The following is a 21,215-nucleotide window of genomic DNA, read 5'->3' on the forward strand; positions in this document are numbered from 1 at the left end:
GATGAATAGTGTGCCCAAATGCCTTAAAATCACGTTTTTTTGTGAATCTTAATCGTCGTTCAATTAATATTTATTGTTACATTACATTTATATCATGTTTAATACATTTTCAGACGGCAAGAGTAAATTACATATAACACTCAGCTTTGGGGATAATTTGTGAAAAAATACCCGGATTTGTCACGTTTCGGAACTGCTCAATGTATGAGTTGCTATGGGAACAGCGAACTTCCCCTTTGATTTTCTCCGTTCGTAGATTTTGTTAGATACGGTGTTTAGTAAAGTTAGGCTTGTAATGTAGAATGCCATAAAAATGTGAAATATGCCAAAATTCAACTTTGAAATATAAGCATTAATGATAATGTAGAATGTGTCATTAATAATTTGATAGTATTCATACTGTTTAATGTTACCCCCGGTTACGGTATTGCAGCATAAACGCAACAGCTTCGCAAGACATCGCATGACTACATCCGACCTATCCTTATGCTGCCGTGTTGTCGGTGGGGTAGGACGTCATCAGCTAAAATGACGACGAAAGGACACCGACGACACCGACGCCGACGAAGGCAACGAGCCGATGATGCCTGGGATGCGACCGATTATGAATTGGGGGAGGAAATAAAAGGAACTGATCTTGTGGAGCAGTAAGCACTTCTTGCTGTGGACCCCAAGGATACGGTTGACATACTAGACTTAGCTAACACACAGGAACAAGTGATCTTCAGGGGCTGTGAAAAGGCTTTTAGATTAACATTCTCCTGTAGAGCAAACGGTTTTCAAGTGCGGTACTGTGTCAAAGAAGAAAAAAAGGGGATTTGGACTTTCAACGGAAGCAAGCGACTTGTGAATAATTTCAACGAACGGAAGCTAGAAGAAAGCGTGTCAGGAGAATTTGAATCCGGTTCCGCACTTTTCCATATGCATTATCACATAAGTGTTGAAAAGTGAAGGATTGCATACAATTTCAACGAGCCAGTAGTGCTCCGGTGCTATTGTTTGTCCTGTTTCCTATTCAAATACTTACATTTTTACTCCAAACAAAAGGTACGGCAAGGCGTTTAGCATTTTTTACTTGCTAGATTAACAGCATCCCACCTTTCCCAACAAAAGGTCAACGCAAGTACATACATCTCAGACCCACTTAGAATATCTTCTTGGCGGTCCCATTCTCCGACACAAGTGCTTGGATAGTGCCGTAACAATAGAACGGAAAAACGGAAATCCCTGGGCGGCACGTCACCCAGTGAATGAATTTATGACGCAGAGGGTCTATGAATAAATTTGTAAGTCCGCTAGATTTGTCGTTATCGGGAGCCGCCTGGGTATCCGTGGTGCAACTGGTTGCAAAGTGTGAAGCCGTCGGTCTGCGAAACCGCTCCACGTGGACAGTGAACGTGTAGGTGTTCAACAGAAAAAAAAGTTCAAAGAAATAGTGCAGCAAAAGCGGGCGGAGCAGTAATAAATTTCTCACCAAAAAAACCCCAAGTGCATCGTGATAAACCTCTGACGAATTTAGTAATCTACTACGAGAGCAATGGAGGTGAGTATGAAACTGATTTATGAATACTAGGAATATGCTGATGGAAACTGCTTCTACGATTTAGGGACTTCAGCTTCTATATCGTACTTTATAACTTATAGTCTTTGGTATATTTCAGAGAAAAAAAAAACATTTTCTGTATAAATTATTTGGGGAACATGAAATTATTGTTTCGACTTAGGAAAAGGTGGTCATTTAAACACTTGTGGAGGAGTCCTAAAAATGATGAAAAACTCAGAATTTATTGAATACACGGTGTTCAATAAGTTCGGATACACCATATAATTTGAATTAATTTCACATCTGAAGTTCAGATTTTCAAAGTAAATGTATTTATTGAAAGGTCATATAACACTGATCAAATATAGCATATGGTTATGAATAAAGTCTTTTTCTACTTTTTTTCATAAGCCTTAGATGTATCTAAAGTTTGTTAGCTCCGGCACGCAGGAATAATTTTCGATAAGTTGCTCAAGCTACAGAAGTCTAAAACGTTGACTTTTGAGTTTACATTTCACTATACTAAATTAAAATAACTAAATTAATAGACAAAAGCTTTACACTGCTATTTCAGTGATGATATTGTGATAAATTTGCAAGTTTAGTCAAAATGTGCTTAAATCTATGAAAAAGGCATAAATACATTATATAAAGCCAATTTTGGTTCAAATTTGCCACAATAGAGATATAATCAAGTCTTGGAAAAGATAACTATGGATTAAACTGAGATATAACGCAGCCTTGCTTTTTGACAAAACAAAAATCATTAAAACAGGTACAGCGGCAATTTTAGCAATTTTAAAGATCAAAATAAAATGAGTTCGTACTTCACCCAATCTGAATCTTATAGATTATTCCGTATGGCCATAGTTGCTACCACTAATGCTGAGGACAACAACCTAATTTGATATAACTTAACACTATTACTCAATAAAAACTAGACAAAATACCAATGACAGACGTGCGTGCCGGCCGAAAGGAACTTGAGACACATTTGCAATTATTACAAAAGGATAAAGGACAGTTTATTTCAAAACATTTACTGTATTTGATCAGTATTATGTAAGCTTTCAATTAATACATTCACTTTGAAAAACTGAATTACATATGGGAAATAAATTCAATTTTACTGTGTATCCGAACTTATTGAACACCGTGTATATTTATACAATGAATCACAAATTTTCGATCGCATTAGTATTTTTCACAAAATTAGGCTGATACAAATAATATTTTGACTTATCGTCTCCCCCCCCCCCTTAAAAAATTTTGGCTGGATTTTGCATTTTGAGGGGGCAGATGAAAAAATACTTATCAAAATTTCTGGGTTTGGTGAAAATTCTTTAACAAATCCGATGAGTTTGAAATATTTTTCAGATTAAATGCTTTATTATTTTTATCCCCCCCTCGACCAGCCAAAGAGTGATGGGACAAAAAGTGAAATAAATATTTGTAACATCAAAAAGATGTTTTTTTTTATATAAACTTGCAAATATTGCTTTCGTGCTTATAGAACATACTCAAAATAGATATTATCAAAAACCAGGGGCGATACAGAACTAAAAGTATGCACCAATTTGAGATTGGTCGGTGGCAGTCGACATCGTTTTTTGCCGCCGGTGGCGGCGTGATTGGCGTGACGGCGAATGCATTTTGTTCGGCAGTGGCGGCGTAAATCGGTGCGGCCATAATTTATACTTCTTTATTGTTTTGTTTTTATTATTGTGAATATTGACTAAATAAATCCATTTTCTAGAATTTGTTTCTAAAAATTACCTAAAAGATCATCAGTTAGTTTAATGAGAAACTTATCTAAAAGTTTTGCTTTAGAATTATTATACTTTTCAAAATATTTTTCAAGAAAAGTCCATCAAATTTTTTTTCGAGAATTTCTCTTTAAACTTCACTTAAACTTAAACAAAAACTTGTATGATAGTTGGCCTAAATTTTGCTAAACAAATCATTAAATTAGGTTCATTAAAAAACGCCCTAGCCGGTTTCTTCTTTGATCAGCTCATAGAATTTCTTGCTTCAATATTCTGTTCGTAAAACATGAACAATTCGAGAATTTTCGAATGGAAAAAATGGTGCTCGTTATTTGGGCAAATCTATAAGAATGCTTGTTTGAAACTCTTATAAATATTTTTTGTGGAGGGTCCAGGTGGAGCTGCAGGACAGCTTATAGCAAAACCTGGACCCTTTCCCAGCTTTCCCCCTACTTGGACCAATACTCACGAGACTAGACGATGTCGTCAACTTGAGCAAAGTCCAAAATGTGTAATAATTAGTATTGGGTCGTAGTAGGTTAAAAAAAACGGAGTTTTAACCATTCCTATTCCACCAGTGATCTAGCTGAATGAAAGTTCTAAAGATAATTTGATAATTGAACAATATTTCAACATTCGCAAATCTCCGAGGTTACTAGATGTCACATACAGGGAGAAAAAAAGCTGTCTTTGTTGACGCCTTCAAAACACTGTTTCCAAAAAATATTACAAAAAAGAGCACGAAAAAAAGATGATCAACGCTAACTTTTAGAGATTTGATCTGAAAACTATTCGGAGACAGCTACCAGAGCTAGCTTTTTTAAACCGATATGGGCAATTAGTTTTTATGACAGTATCCCCAAACAATCATCAAATAATATGCTAAGCGCTTTTATTATCCTACATTCCGAAAATGATTTCAAGCTGATTACCAATATTGTCAATAGCGGATGTTGGTCATTGACAGCATACTAGTGCTCAAATCCTCAAATCATTCTCATATAAGTGTCAGATAACAGTTTTTGAGCTTCCATTCGATGCTGTAGAGTAGACAGAAAGAAATCAGTCGAACCGTTTATGTCAAATTTTAACCTATACTGTGTCAAATTGTGTTCTTAATTTCGTTAGTCGTCTTCTGCTTATCTGTGTTTATCTTAGTCCGAAATATTGTATATCCACCGTAATCTTTTACATTGTCAATCGTTAAGTCCCAAAAAAAAACATGTACAGTAGAAGTTCGCTCGGTGCAAACGGTTTAACTGCAATGCTTTTTAACTGCAAGTCCGCCAAGTGCAACAATTTTGCAGTTATCGCACCGCTATCTGTCAAAAACAAAACGTCAACAGAGTTGCGATGTTTTCGAATGCATTACAGCTGCTTTGTGATGTTTTTAAGTGCATTCTGGCTGCGTCCAACAGCAATTGACAATTGTTTGACGACCGAATGAAACTCGCTAACTGAAACGCAAACATGTTGCACTTATCGAATGTCTACTGTAACGAAATTACTGCTTTTTTCGGTCAGTATTTTACTACCGGCTAAGATACATAAAAAAATTGAAAATAAGAAAAAAAAAGTCCAATAACACAGCGTAACAAAAATTAACTTTTTGTCTGTCTCAAGAGCAAACTTATGTGTCTCCGAAGGGTTTTGGGCCGCTGAATCCGAATCCGGGCTCAGATTTGCTCTAACACGTCACAATTTTGAGCCATACCTCAATTTATAGAGCAAAATATGCGATTTTGGGCTTTTTTGACTGCAAGCCAGTAACCAAGAAAATATTTTTTTTAAGTAATGAAAAGGTAAATTGGTCAATTAACATCTAAATTAACGACTCATGCAAAATATTTCGTTTTACCAAATCGAATTTGATAGTTTTAAGCGATTTATGTTAGGTACGATATTTCCCATACAAGTAACCCTGCAAAAGTTGCATGCAAGTTTTCATACTAACTTAAAATGCTTAAATCTATTATATTTGATTAGGTAAAACGAAATATTTTGTATGAGTCGTTAATTTAAATGTTAATTGACCAATTAACCTTTTGATTGCTTAAAAAAATATTTCCTTGCATAATAGTTTGCAGTCAAAAAAGCCCAAAATCGCATATTTTGCCCTATAAATTGAGGTATAGCTCAAAATTATGACGTGTTGGAGCAAATCTGAGCCCGGATTCGGATTCAGCGGCCCAAAATCCTTCGGAGACACATAAGTTTTCTCTTGAGACAAAAAAATGTTGCGCTGTGGAATATATTCGTCACTACAAAAACTATAATGCATGAATACAAACCAATTTAAGAAAATAATAGTTTTATTTTTGCCTAATCGGACTGATTAATTTTCTATTGGTAATGAATTTGATTGTTAACATAATAGCCTAAACGGTAAGACTGTTAGTATACTTATCCTAGCGTCCACAGTCTTATGTACCGTAATCTGGGGTAACATTGATCAGAATTTTCTATCTTTCTTGAATAATTCTCTTGTTAAAGCAAACATATTTTTAAAACAAGTACTGGCCCTCTGAGTATGTGTTAAGCTACTCGAAAAAGTATTGTAAAACTTTAAAACATGTTTGAATTAGTTTTTTTTATCTAATTTTTGATTGTGCTGATTTGGGGTAACATTGATCATGTCAGTGATCAATGTTCATTTGTGTTGAAAATACCCTTACTTACTAAATTCGGGGTCGCTGATCTCGAATATGTTGTCCAAATTCTTACATACATTTTTAAGTTATTTTAGGATTAAAATCCTCTAAACCACGAATAACGCGTAAAGGTAGGCAGTGGCTTAAGGAATTGATAGCCGACTTTTAATAAATCGTATATTTTACTGAAAAATAGCATTTTCATAAAAGTTTCGTTTGAATATTGAAGTATATTGAAGTAATACAGTGATTTCGAACCTCATATTGTATCTAGTATTCACGCCAAGCATGAATGTTTGACAATGTATCTCATTGCGTTCCGAAACACAGTTATGGAAAAATCGATTTAATTCAATGTTTATGATTAATTTTCATAAATTGCATGTTATTTAATAGCTAAATGATAGCAGATTACGATATACCATTCCATAGTAGAAACTGATTCAATGTAAAATGCTTGTTTAAACATATCATGAGGTAGGTCAAGCCGATCAATGTTACCCCGCTGATCAATGATACCCCGGATTACGGTACTTTTGAATTCAAATGATGAATGTAATGCAGAGACCTCCTCCACCTACTCTTGCGTTACGTTAAATCGAAGACCACATTATCAAGAAGACTTGCAGCACTGCTGAAAAACGGGAGTCAGTGCTAGCAGCGCCACCCTAGATGAAGGTGGCACTATTCATGATAGTGTGTGTAAATGTTCATACTCGCACCAATACACTTTTACACTTTTACACAAAGGTACACCTTGTCCTTTTTCTACGTCCATGCATGACTTAGCGACAAAAAATTCTGCCGCCAAGAAAATGAGCAAACTCAACATTTTTATATTTTTTAAAACATCTCCGTGGTTAGGAGAAGTGTACAAAAATATAAAAATGTATATTTTAATTATTATTTTGGCAGTAGAATTTTATTTCGCTAAGCCAATAGTGGACGTAAAATGAGGTTTAGGTGTACCACCTTAGCTCACCAGGCGGCGGTGCCGTCAGTGACGCTCGCCGTTAGTATGGGAAAATATCAGAGTTGCATGTCTTCTTAATAAAGTAGTCTTCGGTTAAATTTAACAATTCTAGTTAAATTTAATAAAACAAAAATAATACAAAGAGTGGGTGTATGCTTTGACTTGTGAAGATAAATGCACTACCCGAGCAGAAAGGAATATCTTACAAATACCTAGCAAAGAACAGCATGTGCTCTAATTTTAAAAATTGTTTTTATTATAGGGTATTGTACCATTTGGGCAGGTGGTCCTATTTTGGGCACTTACCGCTATAACTACGTCCATTTCAAACCGATTGATTTGAAATTGTGTACAGAGTTAGATACTGTACGTGCCTAACTCTATACAAAATTTCAAATCAATCGGTTTGAAATTGGCTTAGTTATAGCGGCAAGTGCCCAAAATAGGTACACCTGCCCAAATGGTACAAGACCCTATTGTTCTACAACATGTTATGAGAACATCACAATAACAATTGGAGAAATTTGAGCAGATTTTGGTATTAATGTGGTATTTGTTGATTTACCAGTGAAATAACTGAAGAACAAGTTTTGTTATTACATCATGGGGCTATCGAACAAATGAGCAATTAAATAACAAAAAATGTAATTACCGTAAAACGGGGTATCTTTGATAATGCGGGTAACTTTGATGTGCGGCAGGCATTGTATAATTTATCTTATAACTATGATTCCTTCAACCAGTTAAGAAAAAGGCAAACGTAAATCTATTCTATACATATGAAAGCTCATCTTGGACGTATTTTCATTAAAATCTATTTTATATACAACTTTTTGAACAAAAAATAAAAATTGTTGATATTTTTGTCATTTATCAACCCCTTCAAACAATCTGCTATACGACTTCGTATCAACTATTTTTCAATGAATGGACTCTTATTCTCGATAGATCCATCATAGTAGATTCCAAATCTGGCCTTGAATCTCTTAACGAAGTGTGTTTTTACGAAATGGAGCAAGGGCGTACCCAGCTTTTCGGTCAGGGGGGGGGCAAGCACCTTTTTTTTTATTCCTGTTCGGGTCTGTCACTGCGACCAGTTTTTAGATCTATTGTGACATTACCGGAACCTTAGTGTAGTGTATGTCGCATTACTCAATTGCCATTGAAGGGCAATAAAGTATCGATTTTGATACAGTTTTTGTTTCGCTTTCTTAGAAATTTCTTTCTTATAGAAAACGAAACAAGAGCACCCTTAGTAAAAATGTACCTACTAGCTTTTATAACTAAAAGCAACACGATGAAATTAAATCAGTAACAAATTTTGAAAACGACGTATAATCAATGCTACACCATTGATTATACGTCGTTTTCAAAATTTGTTACTGAAATATAATAACATTAGGGATACTCACTAAACAGCGTAAACTGATTAAACTGATTAAACGTCGCGATCACCAAGGCAATCTTGGATAATTTCATTGGCAATTTCATGAAATATTTCAAATAATCAGATAATCATGGCTTACGTAGTCAATTAATCTGTTTGGTGAATATCCTTATTATATTCTAGAAGCTTTACCCTTAACCCTGTTGTATTTTGTTAACAAAAACTCGCCCGATCTACACAAATCAACGTGGTGCTGGTAGCGATGGCCAATTTCTGGAAAATTAAGGATTTTTATTTACTCGTGCAATATTTTGCTCTGATTTTATTGTCAATGTCTACAAAACATTCATCAGAAATTATAGCTGATTTTTTTGGAAATTACGAACTCTTTTGAGGATAAACCTAGAATTTCCTGGTTCCTGTATGCTTCCATTTATCTTCCAATATTATTTGCTGGAGAAATTCCTCCAGAATTTTTTGAATTTTTATATTGCAGAAGGAATTCCTGTAGGAATTTCAAAAAATAAACCTGTGCAAATTCCTGGATAAATTATGGGAAGAATACCTAGCAAAATTTCTGAAGAGATATCATGAGGAAATCCTAGATAAATTTCTGGAGGATTCCTTGGAGGAAATTCTGGAGAAATTTCTGGAGGAATTCTAGACGGAATCCCTAGAAAAATTTCATAAGAAATGTCTTTAAAAATTCCTATATGAAGGAATCCTTGGAGGAATGCATGTAGAAACTTCTGAACAAATTCCTGGCCTAATTCCTGGAAGAATTCCTGGAGAATTTCCTTGAGCAATTTTTTTGGTGAATTCTTGGAATCCCTAGGAGAATTCTGGGAGAAATTCCTGAAGAAATCTCCAGAGGAACTCTGGTAGGAATTGCTGGAGAAATTTCTGAAAAAAAAAATCCCTTGAGAAATTCAAGGAGGATTTCCTGAAAGAACCCTTGGAGGAATTTCGGGAGGATTCCCTGGTGGAATCTTTGGAAATATCCCACGAAAAATTCGTGGAGAAATCCCTGAAGTAATTGCTGGAGGAATCTCTGGAGGAATATCTGGAGGAATCCCTGAAAATTTCCTCAAAGTATTCCTGGAGAATTTCCTGAAAGAATCTCTGTAGAAATCCCAAGAGGATTTCCAGGAGAAATTCCTGGACGAATTGCTGGCATAATTCCTGAAGGATGCCTGGAATATTTCGGAATAAATTCCTGGGGTATTTCCTGGAGGTATTCCGGAAGAAATTTCCTGGGGAACTTCCTAGATAACATCCCGGAGGAATAAATGGAGGAGTTCCTAGTAGTATTCCTGTGGAAAATTCTGGATGAATCTCTAGAGGAATTCTTGAAAGAATTACTGGATGAATATCTAGAGGAATCTCCAGAAGAATTCTGAGAGATTTCTGTTTCTATTTCTATGATTTTTCTATTTTTGAAAGAACCCCTTGAGAGATTCCTGGAGGAATTTCTAGTGGAATTGCAAGTGGAGTTCCTGGAGAAATTCTCGAAGGAATTCCTGAAGCAATCCCAGGGGGTTTCCTTGAAGAAATTTGTGAAGAAATCCGTGGAGGAATATCTGGAGGAATCCCTGGTGGAATACCTGGAGGAATCCCTGAAAAATTCCTGAAGGAATTCCTGGAGAATATTCTTGAGGAATTTCTGAAGAAATCTCTAGAGGATTTCCTGGAAGAATCTTTGGAGAAACTTCTGGAGGATTTCCTGAAGGAATCTTCAAAGAATTTCCTGAAGAGATTTTTCATGGAGAAATCTCTGGAGGAATCCCTTCAGGAGGGAAATCCTCTGGAGGATTATCTGGAGGAATCAGGAAGCAATTCCTGATAAAATCTCGGGAGAAATTCCTGGAGAAATACCTAGAGAAATTGCTGACATAATTTCTGAAAGATGTCCAGGAGCAATTGATGGGGTAGTTCCTGATGAAATAACTGGGGTTCTTCCTGGAGAAATTCCTGGATAAAATCCTGGAGGAATACCTGGAGGAATTACTAGAGGTATTTCTTTGCAAATTTCTGGAGGAATCTCTAAGATAAATTATCGGAAGAATTACTGGATGAATGTCTAGAGAAATTCTGGGAGAATTCTATTTCTATTCTATTATTTTTCGGTTTCTGAAATCCTGGAGGAATTTCTAGCGGAATTTCTGGAGGAATTCTAGGATAAATCCTCGAAAGAATGCCTGAAGGAATCTCTGGAGGAATCCTAGAAGCAGTTTATAAAGAAGTCCCTGGGGGAATCCCTGAAAAATTATTGATGGTATTCCTTCAGGAATTTCCTGGAAGAATTTATAAAGAAATCCCTAGAGGATTTTCAGGCAGAATCCTCTGGAGGATTTCCTGGAGGAAACCCTGAAATATTCCTGAGGGTATTCCAGGAGAATTTCCTGTAAGAATTTCTGAGAAAAACTCCAGAAGAATTTCTTGAAAAATTCCTGGAGAAATTGTTGACATAATTTCTGCAAGATGTCCAGGAGCAACTCCTAGAGAAATTCCTGGAGAAATTCCTGGGGGAATACCTAGATAAGTTCCTGGAGAAATTCCTGGATAACATCCTGGAGAAATTCCTAGAGGTATTCCTTTGGGATTTCTGGAGCAATCTCTAGAAGAATTTTTGGAAGAATTACTGGATGAATTTCTAGAGGAATTCTGGGGAATTTCTATTTTCATTCTATTACTTTTCTATTTCTGAAAAAAATCCCTTGAGAAAATCCCGGAGGAATTTCTAGCGGAATTTTCGGAGGAACTCTTGGATAAATCCTCGAAGGAATTCCTGAAGAAATCCTTGGAGGAATCCTAGAAGCAGTTTGTAAAGAAATTCCTGGGGGAATCCCTGAAAAAATGCTGATGGTATTCCTCCAGGAATTTCCTGGAAGAATTTATTAAGAAATCCTCAGAGGATTTCCAAAAATAATCTTCAGAGGAACTTCTGGGGAATTTCCTGGAGGAATCTTCGGAGGATTTCCTGGAGGAATCCCTGAAAAATTCCTGAGGGTATTCCTGGAGAATATATTGGAAGAATGTCTGAAAAAATTTCCAGAAGAATTTCTGGAAAAAAATCCTGGAGAAATTGTTGACATAACTTCTGAAGGATGTGTAGGAACAATTCTTGGATCAATTCCTAGAGAAATTTCTGAAGGTATTCCTGAAGAAATTCTTGGAGAAATTCCTAAATAAAATCCTTTGGGAATTGCTGGCGGAATCCTTAAAGGAATTCTAGGAGGAATCTCTGTAGTAATTCCTTCAACAATTTGTGGATGAATTTCTGGGGGAATCTCTAGAGGAGCTCTGGGAGAAATTTCTGAAAAAATCGCCTGACAAATTCCCGGAGGAATTTCTGAAGAAATCCCTGGAAAAATCACTAGAAAAGTTCCTGGAGAAGATTTTAGTGCAAATCCTGGAGGAATGCCTGTAGCAATTCCTGGAGCGAATACTGGAAGATTTCTTGGCGGAATTTCAGGAAAAATCCAGATTGTATTCCTAGAAAATCCTGGAAGAATTTCTGAAGGAATCCCTGAAGGATTTCCTGGAGTAATTCCTAGAGGAATTCCTGAAGAAATTCGTGGATGAATCTCTTAGGGAATTCGTATAGGAATACCAGAGATAATTTCTCAAGAAATCGCAGATGGAGTTCTTGAACAAATTCGGGAGGAATCCTTAGAAGAGTTTCTGAAGAAACTCCAGAAGGAAACCCGGAAGAAATTTCAAGAGGAATTACTAAGGGAATCCCTAAGCAGTTCCTGGAGGAAGTATTGAATCAATTCCTAGAAAAATTCCTTAAAAATACAATGAGGAGTTGCTGGAGAAACCCTAGAAAGAGTTGGTGGGAGAATCTTTGAGGATGTTTAAATAAGTTGTTTCAGAAAGAATCACAGAAGGAAGTCCCGAGTTAAGTCCTGCAGAAATTCTTTGAGGAATCCCTGGGGGATATCCTAGAAGAATACCCGTAGAGATTAACGGAGGAATCTCTAGAAATACTCCTGGAGGAATCTCTATAAGAATTCCTGGAGGAATTTCTGGAGAAATATCTATACGCATTTCAATTCCCAGAGGATCCCTGGAATAATTCTTAGAGGAATCTCTGAAGAAATTCATGGAGAATTCCCAGTAAAATTTTCTGAAGAAATTGCAGATGGAATCCTTGGAGAAATCCTGAAGGAATACTAATAAGAGTTCGTGGAAGAACGCCTTGGGGAATCCCTGTAGCAGTTCCTGAAGAAACCCCAGGAGAAATCCCGGGGAATTCCTAAATAGTCCCTGGAGGAAGTATTGAATTATTTTTTGGAGAACTTCTGAAGGAATTCTAAAAAGTGTTCCTGGGGGAACCCTTGGAGGATTTTTTAAAATAATTCCTGGAGTTGTTTCTGAAATAAACACAGAAGATAATCCCGGTCGAATACTTGGAGGAATGCTTGAAGGAAAATCTGGAGGAATCCCAGAAGCAATCCCATGATGAATTCCTTAAGAAATCCCAGGAAAGCTTTCTTAACAAATTCTTGGAAGAATTTCTGTAGGAAAAAAATGAAGGCATCCATGTCTGCAATATTTTTTGGACGAATTATTGTTGGAATTTATGAAGAATGTGTACAATGATTTAAGGAACTCCTGGAAATTTCTGGAGGAATTACCGAAAAAAGCACTGGGACAATCACTGAAGGAACTTCTAAAGATATCCCAGGAGAAATTCCCAGAGGAATGCCTGGTGAAACTCATACAGGAATTCTTGAAAAACTCTCTGGAGCAATCCATGCTAGAATCACTGAAGGAAGCTATGGAAAATTCCTGAAGGAATTCATCGATGTATCCTTGCAGAAGTATTTGTAAAAAACTGAAGGAATCGTGGGGGGAATTCTTCCATGGAAGAATTCACGAAAGAGAAACTCCTGGATATGTTCCTTGAGGAATTTCTGTAAGAATCCTTGGAAAAGTTCCTGAATAACTGCCTAAAGGAACTCCTGGAGATGTCCTTGAAAGAATTTGTAAAGAAATCCCAGGTATTATTATCTTAGCATGACGTTTGTTTGAATTGAATACAAGTGAAAGTTCGTGTAGCAATAGCATATAACTGCACTCTTTAGCAGCATATAATTCTACAAAGTCCTTGTTTTTCCCTACCGGAAACTTGCCATGCTGTTTTTGTGTTCCTTGAATAAACATCATAAAATTTAACCATTCATCCAAGCTTGTTATTTGGTTAAATTCTATGAAAAGATTAAAGTACATCTCTTGGAGAAAAACTTGGCGAAATTTCCTGTGGTTCTCAAGAAAAAAAGGTTGGGTAATTGTGGATAAAAACCTCAATTATCAAAATAGTCTAGAGAATAGTTTTTATTTTAATATTTTTCTGGAACACTTGAATTATTGACAATCATTGAGTCGGTTTGAATTTAAAAAAATCTGTCGGCCAGGGGGGGGGGGGGGCACGCCCCCCTGCCCCCATCTGGCTACGCCCTTGAATGGAAGCAATTTTGTAAATTGGGATGTAAATCTCCATACATTGATAAACGCCTAAAAGTATGCAATGCCCTTGTTATTTCATGCAGATAAATATGTGTTGTTCAAAAGTTGTTAATAAAACATTGAAAAACTTTCCAAAAAAAAGAAAACTAACCATGAATAGCATGTAATCATATGTTGATGTACCGTCCAGCATTTATTATTACAAAGATAATGATTTTTGATAGCTAAATTTATTGTGTTTTGCACTCAATACTGTACAAACTCATTTTTATATGTAGAATTTAGTAAAAAATCAATGTTTTGATATAAAAAATCTATTATATATATTCCACAAGCCTTCTCTAATCATATGTATACTCCTAAGATTTCAATCTGTGATTATTTTATGAGATTTGATGTGTTTTTAGGACATTATCAAAGATACCCCAAAATGAAAATCTGATTTCCGGTTATATGAAAAACTAAAAGTTACCCAAAATATTTCAGATTATCGAATCTTTGCAATTGATAACTGATACCCCAGAACTTGTTTTAAAAATATCAAACTCGGGGAAATACTGTTACATGTAAAAATATTGAGAAAATTCGCTGAAAAACTATCAAATTTACTCCATTTTACGATACTTTGTTATTGAACACCTTTTGGATAACAAATACAGCACTTAAAATTTTAGGTATGCATTTATTATTGAAATAATATTTGTTATTTTCTAGGTGTTATTCATACACAATTGGGTTTTCAAATTTAAAAAAATGTATTGTTTTTTTTTTGATTTTATACGAAAGAGCACCTTTTTCTGAGCCACTATGATTTTTTCAGATTTTTAGAACATTATTTTGATACCTAAAATCAATTTCAAAAAGATTTTTTGAAATCACCTTTTGGCAGCTGGGCAACCGCTTGACAGTTGCGCCCAGTACAAAATGCGACAAGGGGTGATTAGACAAATCGCTCCCATACAAACTTCAAATTAATTCTTAAATAGGTTCCTGGGCACCGAAAATCATGAAAATTTGGATTTCGGCTCAGTTTGGAATGCAGATCCAGAATATGGAATTATCTCAACCCCGTTTAAGAAGCCAATTATGGTATTTGCTTCTGTTATTTTGCCTCTTTATCCACCTAATGAAGGGCATGTCAAGGTATGATAATGTTTAAAATTTATACCTTGATATGTTATTCAGTAGTTTTCTGTTCGGGTACGGACACTCCTTTGGTTCCCATTAGCACTTATGGCCGATTCCTTCGATTGCGCTAAAATCGTAAACTTGATTTATACCTTAACCAATAGTTAATTTTTCTTTTTTTCTTCATTATCTGCTATTATCAGATAATTTCAAATACCGTAAAACGGGTTATCATTGATGAGCGGGGTAACTTTGATCGACTTGACCCACCTCTTGGAGTGTTCAAACAAACAATTTTCATTGAATCAGTTTCTGCTCATAGTAGTAGCTCGTAAACTGTTGTTCAGCTACCGAATGGTATAAACATTTAAATAAATCGATTTTTCTTAACTGTGTTTCGTATCGCTATCGGAACATTCTCAAACATTCATGCTTGGCATGGATACTAGAAACAATGTTAAGTTCGAAATCACCATAACAACTCAATATGTTATCCTAGAATTGAATTTCATAAGCGTTTTTTTTTTAAGTGCTCCTTTTCTTTAAAATAGACGATTTATTAAAGGTGGTTCTTAAGTCTGTAATATATTACTTACCTTCAGGCGTTTATTACGGTTTAGAGGATGTTAATCCTAAAATAACTCAAAAAGTACAAAACTTGTAAGAATTTAAGTAACATATTTGAAATCAGAGACTCCGAGTTTGGTGGGTAAGGGTGTTTTAAGCACAAAAGAATATTGTTCACTTTGGTGAATCAAAATCAAAATTTAGATTGGAAAAACCTATTAGAACATCTTCAAAAGTTTCGAAATACTTTTCAAAGTAGCTTTTTCTTTCAATCTAGTTAATTATTTGGTCGCGTTTAAACGTTTGTGACTTTTATCCAGTTTCTGCGATTCATGCTTCTCACAATTTTCCTTGCAAATTATATCGAAGTACATGTGCAAGTAATAAAACAAATGTCTTGTCGTTATGAACATTGTGTTCGATCCGAAAATACTCTGTTTTGGAATTATACCTACGTAGTTTTTTTTTAGTATTCTCAACCACTCAACCTAATTTACAGCTCTTTTGTAGTAGGTTTCTTTTGCAAACCTGAGCGTCTGTTTTCCAGGAGAAGCGGCTCACAACACCGTCTGATCCCCGTGTTAGGGGTGGCTGATCAACTTCCAAGTGTCAGGGAAGGAGTCTCAGCTCATCTGTGCATGAAGGTTCTCCGTAAAGTGAGGGGTTGTAACAGAAAATCAGCAACAGAATAATACGAACCGAGACCAACGGTAACGACCCCAGCGAACAAAAGGGACTTGCGATTGGAAACTCGATACGTGGAACTGCTGATCTCTCAACTTAATTGGGGGCACCCGTATCCCCGCTGATCTACTGAAAAACCGCGGATTCGGCATTGTAGCGCTGCAGGAGGTGAGTTGGACAGGATCCATGGTCCGAACGTGCAGATTTACGATGAATGGCCGATTCTTCAACTTCAGCATAATAAACTTGCACAGCCCTCACTCCGGGAGCACTGATGATAACAAAGACGTATTTTACGCGTAGCTCGAACGCGAGTACGATTGCTGCCCAAGCCACGACGTCAAATACATCGCTCAGGTAGCCCACGAGGAGGAACTCAGATCAACGATTGGAAAGTTCAGAGCCCACCAGCTGACGAACGAAAATGGCCTTCGACTCATTGATTTGGCCGCCTAAAAAGCACCTGGAGATCACCACAGCAGATGGAATCGCAAATCGACCACGTTCTAATTGACGGATGGCACTTTCCCAACATTTTCGACATTAGGACCTGCTGTGGCGCTAACATCGACTTCGACCACTATCTGGTGATGGTCCGCATGCGCCTAAAACTTTCTTTCATCAATAATGTACGGTACCGGCGACCACCACGGTACAACCTTGAGCAACTGATGCAACCGGATGTCGCTTCAGCATACGCGCAGAATCTCGAGGCAGCGTTGCCAGATGAGGGCGAGCTCGATGTCGCCTCTCTCTAGAAGACTGCTGGAGAACAGTAAAAGCAGCCATTGACGACGCAACCGAGAGCACCATCGGGTACGTGGAAAGGTATCAACGAAACAAATGGAAAATGGAACTGCTGTGCCGTTCCCATGAAACACGGAAATACTACGAGAAGCTCAATGTATCCAACAACGGTTTCGTGCCGCAAGCCAAAATATGCAGGGATAAGGACGGAGGCTTATTGACGGGCGGACGTGAGGTGATTGAATGGTGGAAGCAGCATTTCGATCAGCACCTAAATGGCGTGGAGGATGTAGGTACGGGAATTCACGACAACGCAACGGAGGGAACGACTTCGCCAATGCAGCAGAGGATGGAGATGAGCCAGCACCTACGCTAAGGGAAGCTAAGGATGCCATTCACCTGCTCAATATAAAAAAAGCAGTTGGTAAGCATGGTATCGAAGTTGAACTCATCAGGATGGGCCCAGAAAAGTTGGCCACTTGTCTGTACCGGTTGATAGTCAGGATCTGGAAACCGATCAGCTACCGGAGAAGTGGAATGAAGTGGTAGTCTTCCCCATTCACAAGAAAGGCGACCATTTGGAATGTGAGAACTTCAGAGCGATCACTATTTTGAATGCTGCCTACAAAGTGCTATACCAGATCATCTTCCGTCGGCTGTCACTTAAAACAAATGAGTTCATGGGAAGTTATCAAGCCGGCTTCATCGACGGCCGGTCGACAACGGACCAGATCTTTACCGTACGGCAAATCCTCCAGATATGCCGTGAATACCAGGTCCCAACGCATCACCTGTTCATCGACTTCAAAGCGGCATACGAAAGTATCGACCGCGCAGAGCTATGGAGAATCATGGACGAAAACGGCTTTCCTGGGAAGCTGACAAGACTGATTAAAGCAACGATGGACGGTGTGCAAAACTGCGTAAGGGTTTTGGATGAACTATCCAGTTCATTCGAATCTCGCCGGGGACTGCGAAAAGGTGACGGACTCTCATGCCTACTCTTCAATATCGCTCTGGAAGGTGTGATGCGACCAGCCGGGCTCAACAGCCGGGGAACGATTTTCACAAAATCCGGTGAATTTGTGTGCTTTGCGGACGATATTGACATTATTGCCAGAACATTTGGAACGGTGGCAGAGCTGTACGCCCACCTGAAACGCGAAGCAGCAAAGGTCGGACAAGGTGGTGAATGCCTCAAAAACAAAGTACGTGCTGGTAAGCGGAACCGAACACGACCGGATCCGTCTGGGTAGTAATGTTACGATAGACGGGGATACTTTCGAGGTGGTGGAGGAATTCGTCTACCTCGGATCCTTACTGACGGCTGATAACAACGTGAGCCGTGAAATTCGGAGGCGCATCATCAGCGGAAGTCGGGCCTACTACGGGCTCCAGAAGAAACTGCGGTCGAAAAAGATTCACCCGCGCACCAAATGCACCATGTAAAAAACGCTAAATAAGACCGGTGGTCCTCTACGGGCACGAGACATGGACCATGCTCGAGGAGGACCTGCAAGCACTCGGAGTTCTCGAGCGATGCGTGCTAAGGACGATCTTCGGCGGCGTGCAGGAGAACGGTGTGTGGCGCTGCATTTTACGGCGAACCCAGCATCTAGAAGGTGGCCAAAGCCGGAAGGATACTGTGGGCAGGGCATGTTGCAAGAATGCCGGACAACAACCCTGCAAAGCTGGTGTTTGCAACTGATCCGGTTGGCACAAGAAGGCGTGGAGCGCAGAGAGCACCGATGGATGGACCAGGTGGAGCGTGACCTGGCGAGCATTGGGCGCGACCGAGGATGGAGAACGGTAGCTACAAACCGAGTATTGTGGCGTACCTACTACATATTGTTGATTATGTCTTGTCTTAAATGTGATGTTGAACAAATAAATGTATGTATGTAGTTTTGAAAATAATTCTAATTTCGTATCAATTGAATATTGTTCAGTCACTGTTTATACTTTGAATGCCTTTATAAATAGGCCGTTTATCATTGTAAACGAAAAAAGTATAATTAGCATTTTACCCAACTTTACCATATTTTAGAATCGCACATCTCCATTAGCCATATCCAGACCCCGTCAATGTTTGTCACAAATGCACACAAACGCATCACAGGAAAAGAGCTAATGGCAATGATTTACCGTTCTGGGGTTTCCTGTTTGCTTCTTTGTTTTCGTCCACATCCATCGTCGGCGTCGATGTCGGCGGATAGATTGACTATGACTATATGAAAATGATGACGACGTCGCCGACGTTACCAACGGCGAAGAGTAATTAATATCTGGCAATTTTGCCTCTGCTGTATTCAAAGTAGAGTTGGCCCCACTCATTGAGACATTGCAGAAGCTCAAAGTGGAAAGAAGCCGAATGAAAGAAAAATCTGTTGCATAATAATTTGTTCTTTGACCAAGTTCATCGGGTGACGATGCTGATGAATGGAACTCGTTCTTTTTTGTGTTCTGCCATGGGAAAATTAAACAGGAATGGATCACTAAAATAACTAAAACGGCCGCTATGAAATGAACAGATAGCGCCACCGTAGCCTTGTGTGTTTGACGTAACTGGACTGCTGTCACTGTGTTACAGTCCATATACGGTGGCGCTTTTGTTTTGATGCGGTGAGTAGCGAAAAATTTGGCTTCAATGATCCATTGTTATGCACACCGCTTGTTCGATGAGACAACTTCAAGCGATGCCATGATGGACTTTGGAGAGTGATTGGTTTTCATTGGCAGTAATTAACAGCCAGCCATACTTTATGTAAACGCCTGCACTCGTTCAGTAGTGAATTTAATTTTCAAACTGATTGTGGAAACGACCGACGGATTGGCAGAGTTATCCCTCTATGGTTGGCTTTTCGGTCCGGATAAATTATAAGCGGGGTGATACTATTTCATCCGACGTTTCGACCCTTGGTTTGGGTCTTCTTCAGGGAGGTTATAGGGATACCGCTACGTTTGTATCGCCGGTTGCTTGACGTAGGGCTGTCGGGCTTGGTGAATTTAAGCTTGTGTTGGCTATTTGTGGGTAGATGGTGGTCACCATCTACCCACAAATAGCCAACACAAGCTTAAATTCACCAAACCCGACAGCCCTACGTCAAGCAACCGGCGATACAAACGTAGCGGTATCCCTATAACCTCCCTGAAGAAGACCCAAACCAAGAGTCGAAACGTCGGATGAAATAGTATCACCCCGCTTATAATTTAATTTTTAAAGAATATTTAGAAAAAGGATAAAAGCATGTAAAATCTCTCTAGAAACAGATCAGTGAATTGTTGGGCAAAAGGGACCCAAAACAAGCGACAGTTGCGGCATGATTACTAACACAAAACCGAAACTGTTTGTTGATGGATCTTCAACAGCGTTGCAGTCTCAACTGACTGGAAGTGTCTCCTCGAACATCCCAATGCAAGACTGCAAACTTTTTAAACTCGTGGTGTAAGATCTTATACTACTCTGTTCAAGTTGGAACAAATCTATGTCGTATTGGATAAATTGTCGAAACAAATGCAGGTTGCGACATTATCATTATTGTTCGCAATAATGGATGAAATTTGATTCGGTGTCTAGAAATAACTCATTCTCAAAGAGAGCATTTGTAAATCAAAAAAAAAAATGTAAATTAGAAAACAATAGGGGGATTCACTTAACAGCGTAAACCGCTGATTTAAAGTTATCATGTTACCATGCTTATTTCATTCGTAATTTCATGACACATTTTAAATAGTGAAAAATCATGGTTTACGCAGCAAGGTACACTGTTAACGTTGAACTTTTCGTCATTAACATCATCGTCATCAGTAAACATTTGAAAGCAGTTTTTTCGTTCAAAACAAAAGTTTATGCTATGAAAATATATTCACTGTACTCCACATGGGGAATATAATGCAGTGAATATATTTTCATGATCCTTGTTTTGATTTGCAGCGAGAAAACTGCTTTTTATTTTCCGAAAAATGATGACGGATGCTTGAGCCTTAAGTGAATCCCCCAAACATCATTTGGCATAAGTTGATTTTGACATTCATTACAATATCGCTAAAGCCTTCGCGACCCGAAAAAATTTGCCCACAACCCACCTTTCACCAGTGGTTGGCGACCCATAGCTTGAGAAACGCTGCCCTAAGACGAAAGCAAAACATTTTCAGCCTAAATTACTATTTTAACAATGTTATATGTTTTAAATCATTAACCTGAACCTAGATTCACTATTTAGATCGATTCATTGTATATTTTATTTAATTCCTTGCAATCAAGAAGTAGCAATCATAGATATGTGCGGCCATT

The 21,215-nt window shown here is 37.9% G+C and overlaps 1 protein-coding gene across 1 annotated transcript in view; it reads left to right on the forward strand.

Moving 5' to 3' along the window:
- The first annotated feature begins 633 nt into the window (after window positions 1-633).
- LOC109431254 (allatotropins) overlaps window positions 634-21,215 on the forward strand; it is a 106,994-nt gene continuing 86,412 nt past the window's right edge. The window contains exons 1-2 of the mRNA XM_029868427.2: window positions 634-1,047; window positions 1,114-1,543. Coding sequence (XP_029724287.1) covers window positions 1,538-1,543 — 6 coding nt within the window. The 5' untranslated portion in view covers window positions 634-1,047; window positions 1,114-1,537. The remainder of the gene's footprint in view (window positions 1,048-1,113; window positions 1,544-21,215) is intronic.

This window comes from Aedes albopictus, chromosome 3, assembly GCF_035046485.1.
Source record: "Aedes albopictus strain Foshan chromosome 3, AalbF5, whole genome shotgun sequence".
NCBI lineage: Eukaryota > Metazoa > Arthropoda > Insecta > Diptera > Culicidae > Aedes > Aedes albopictus.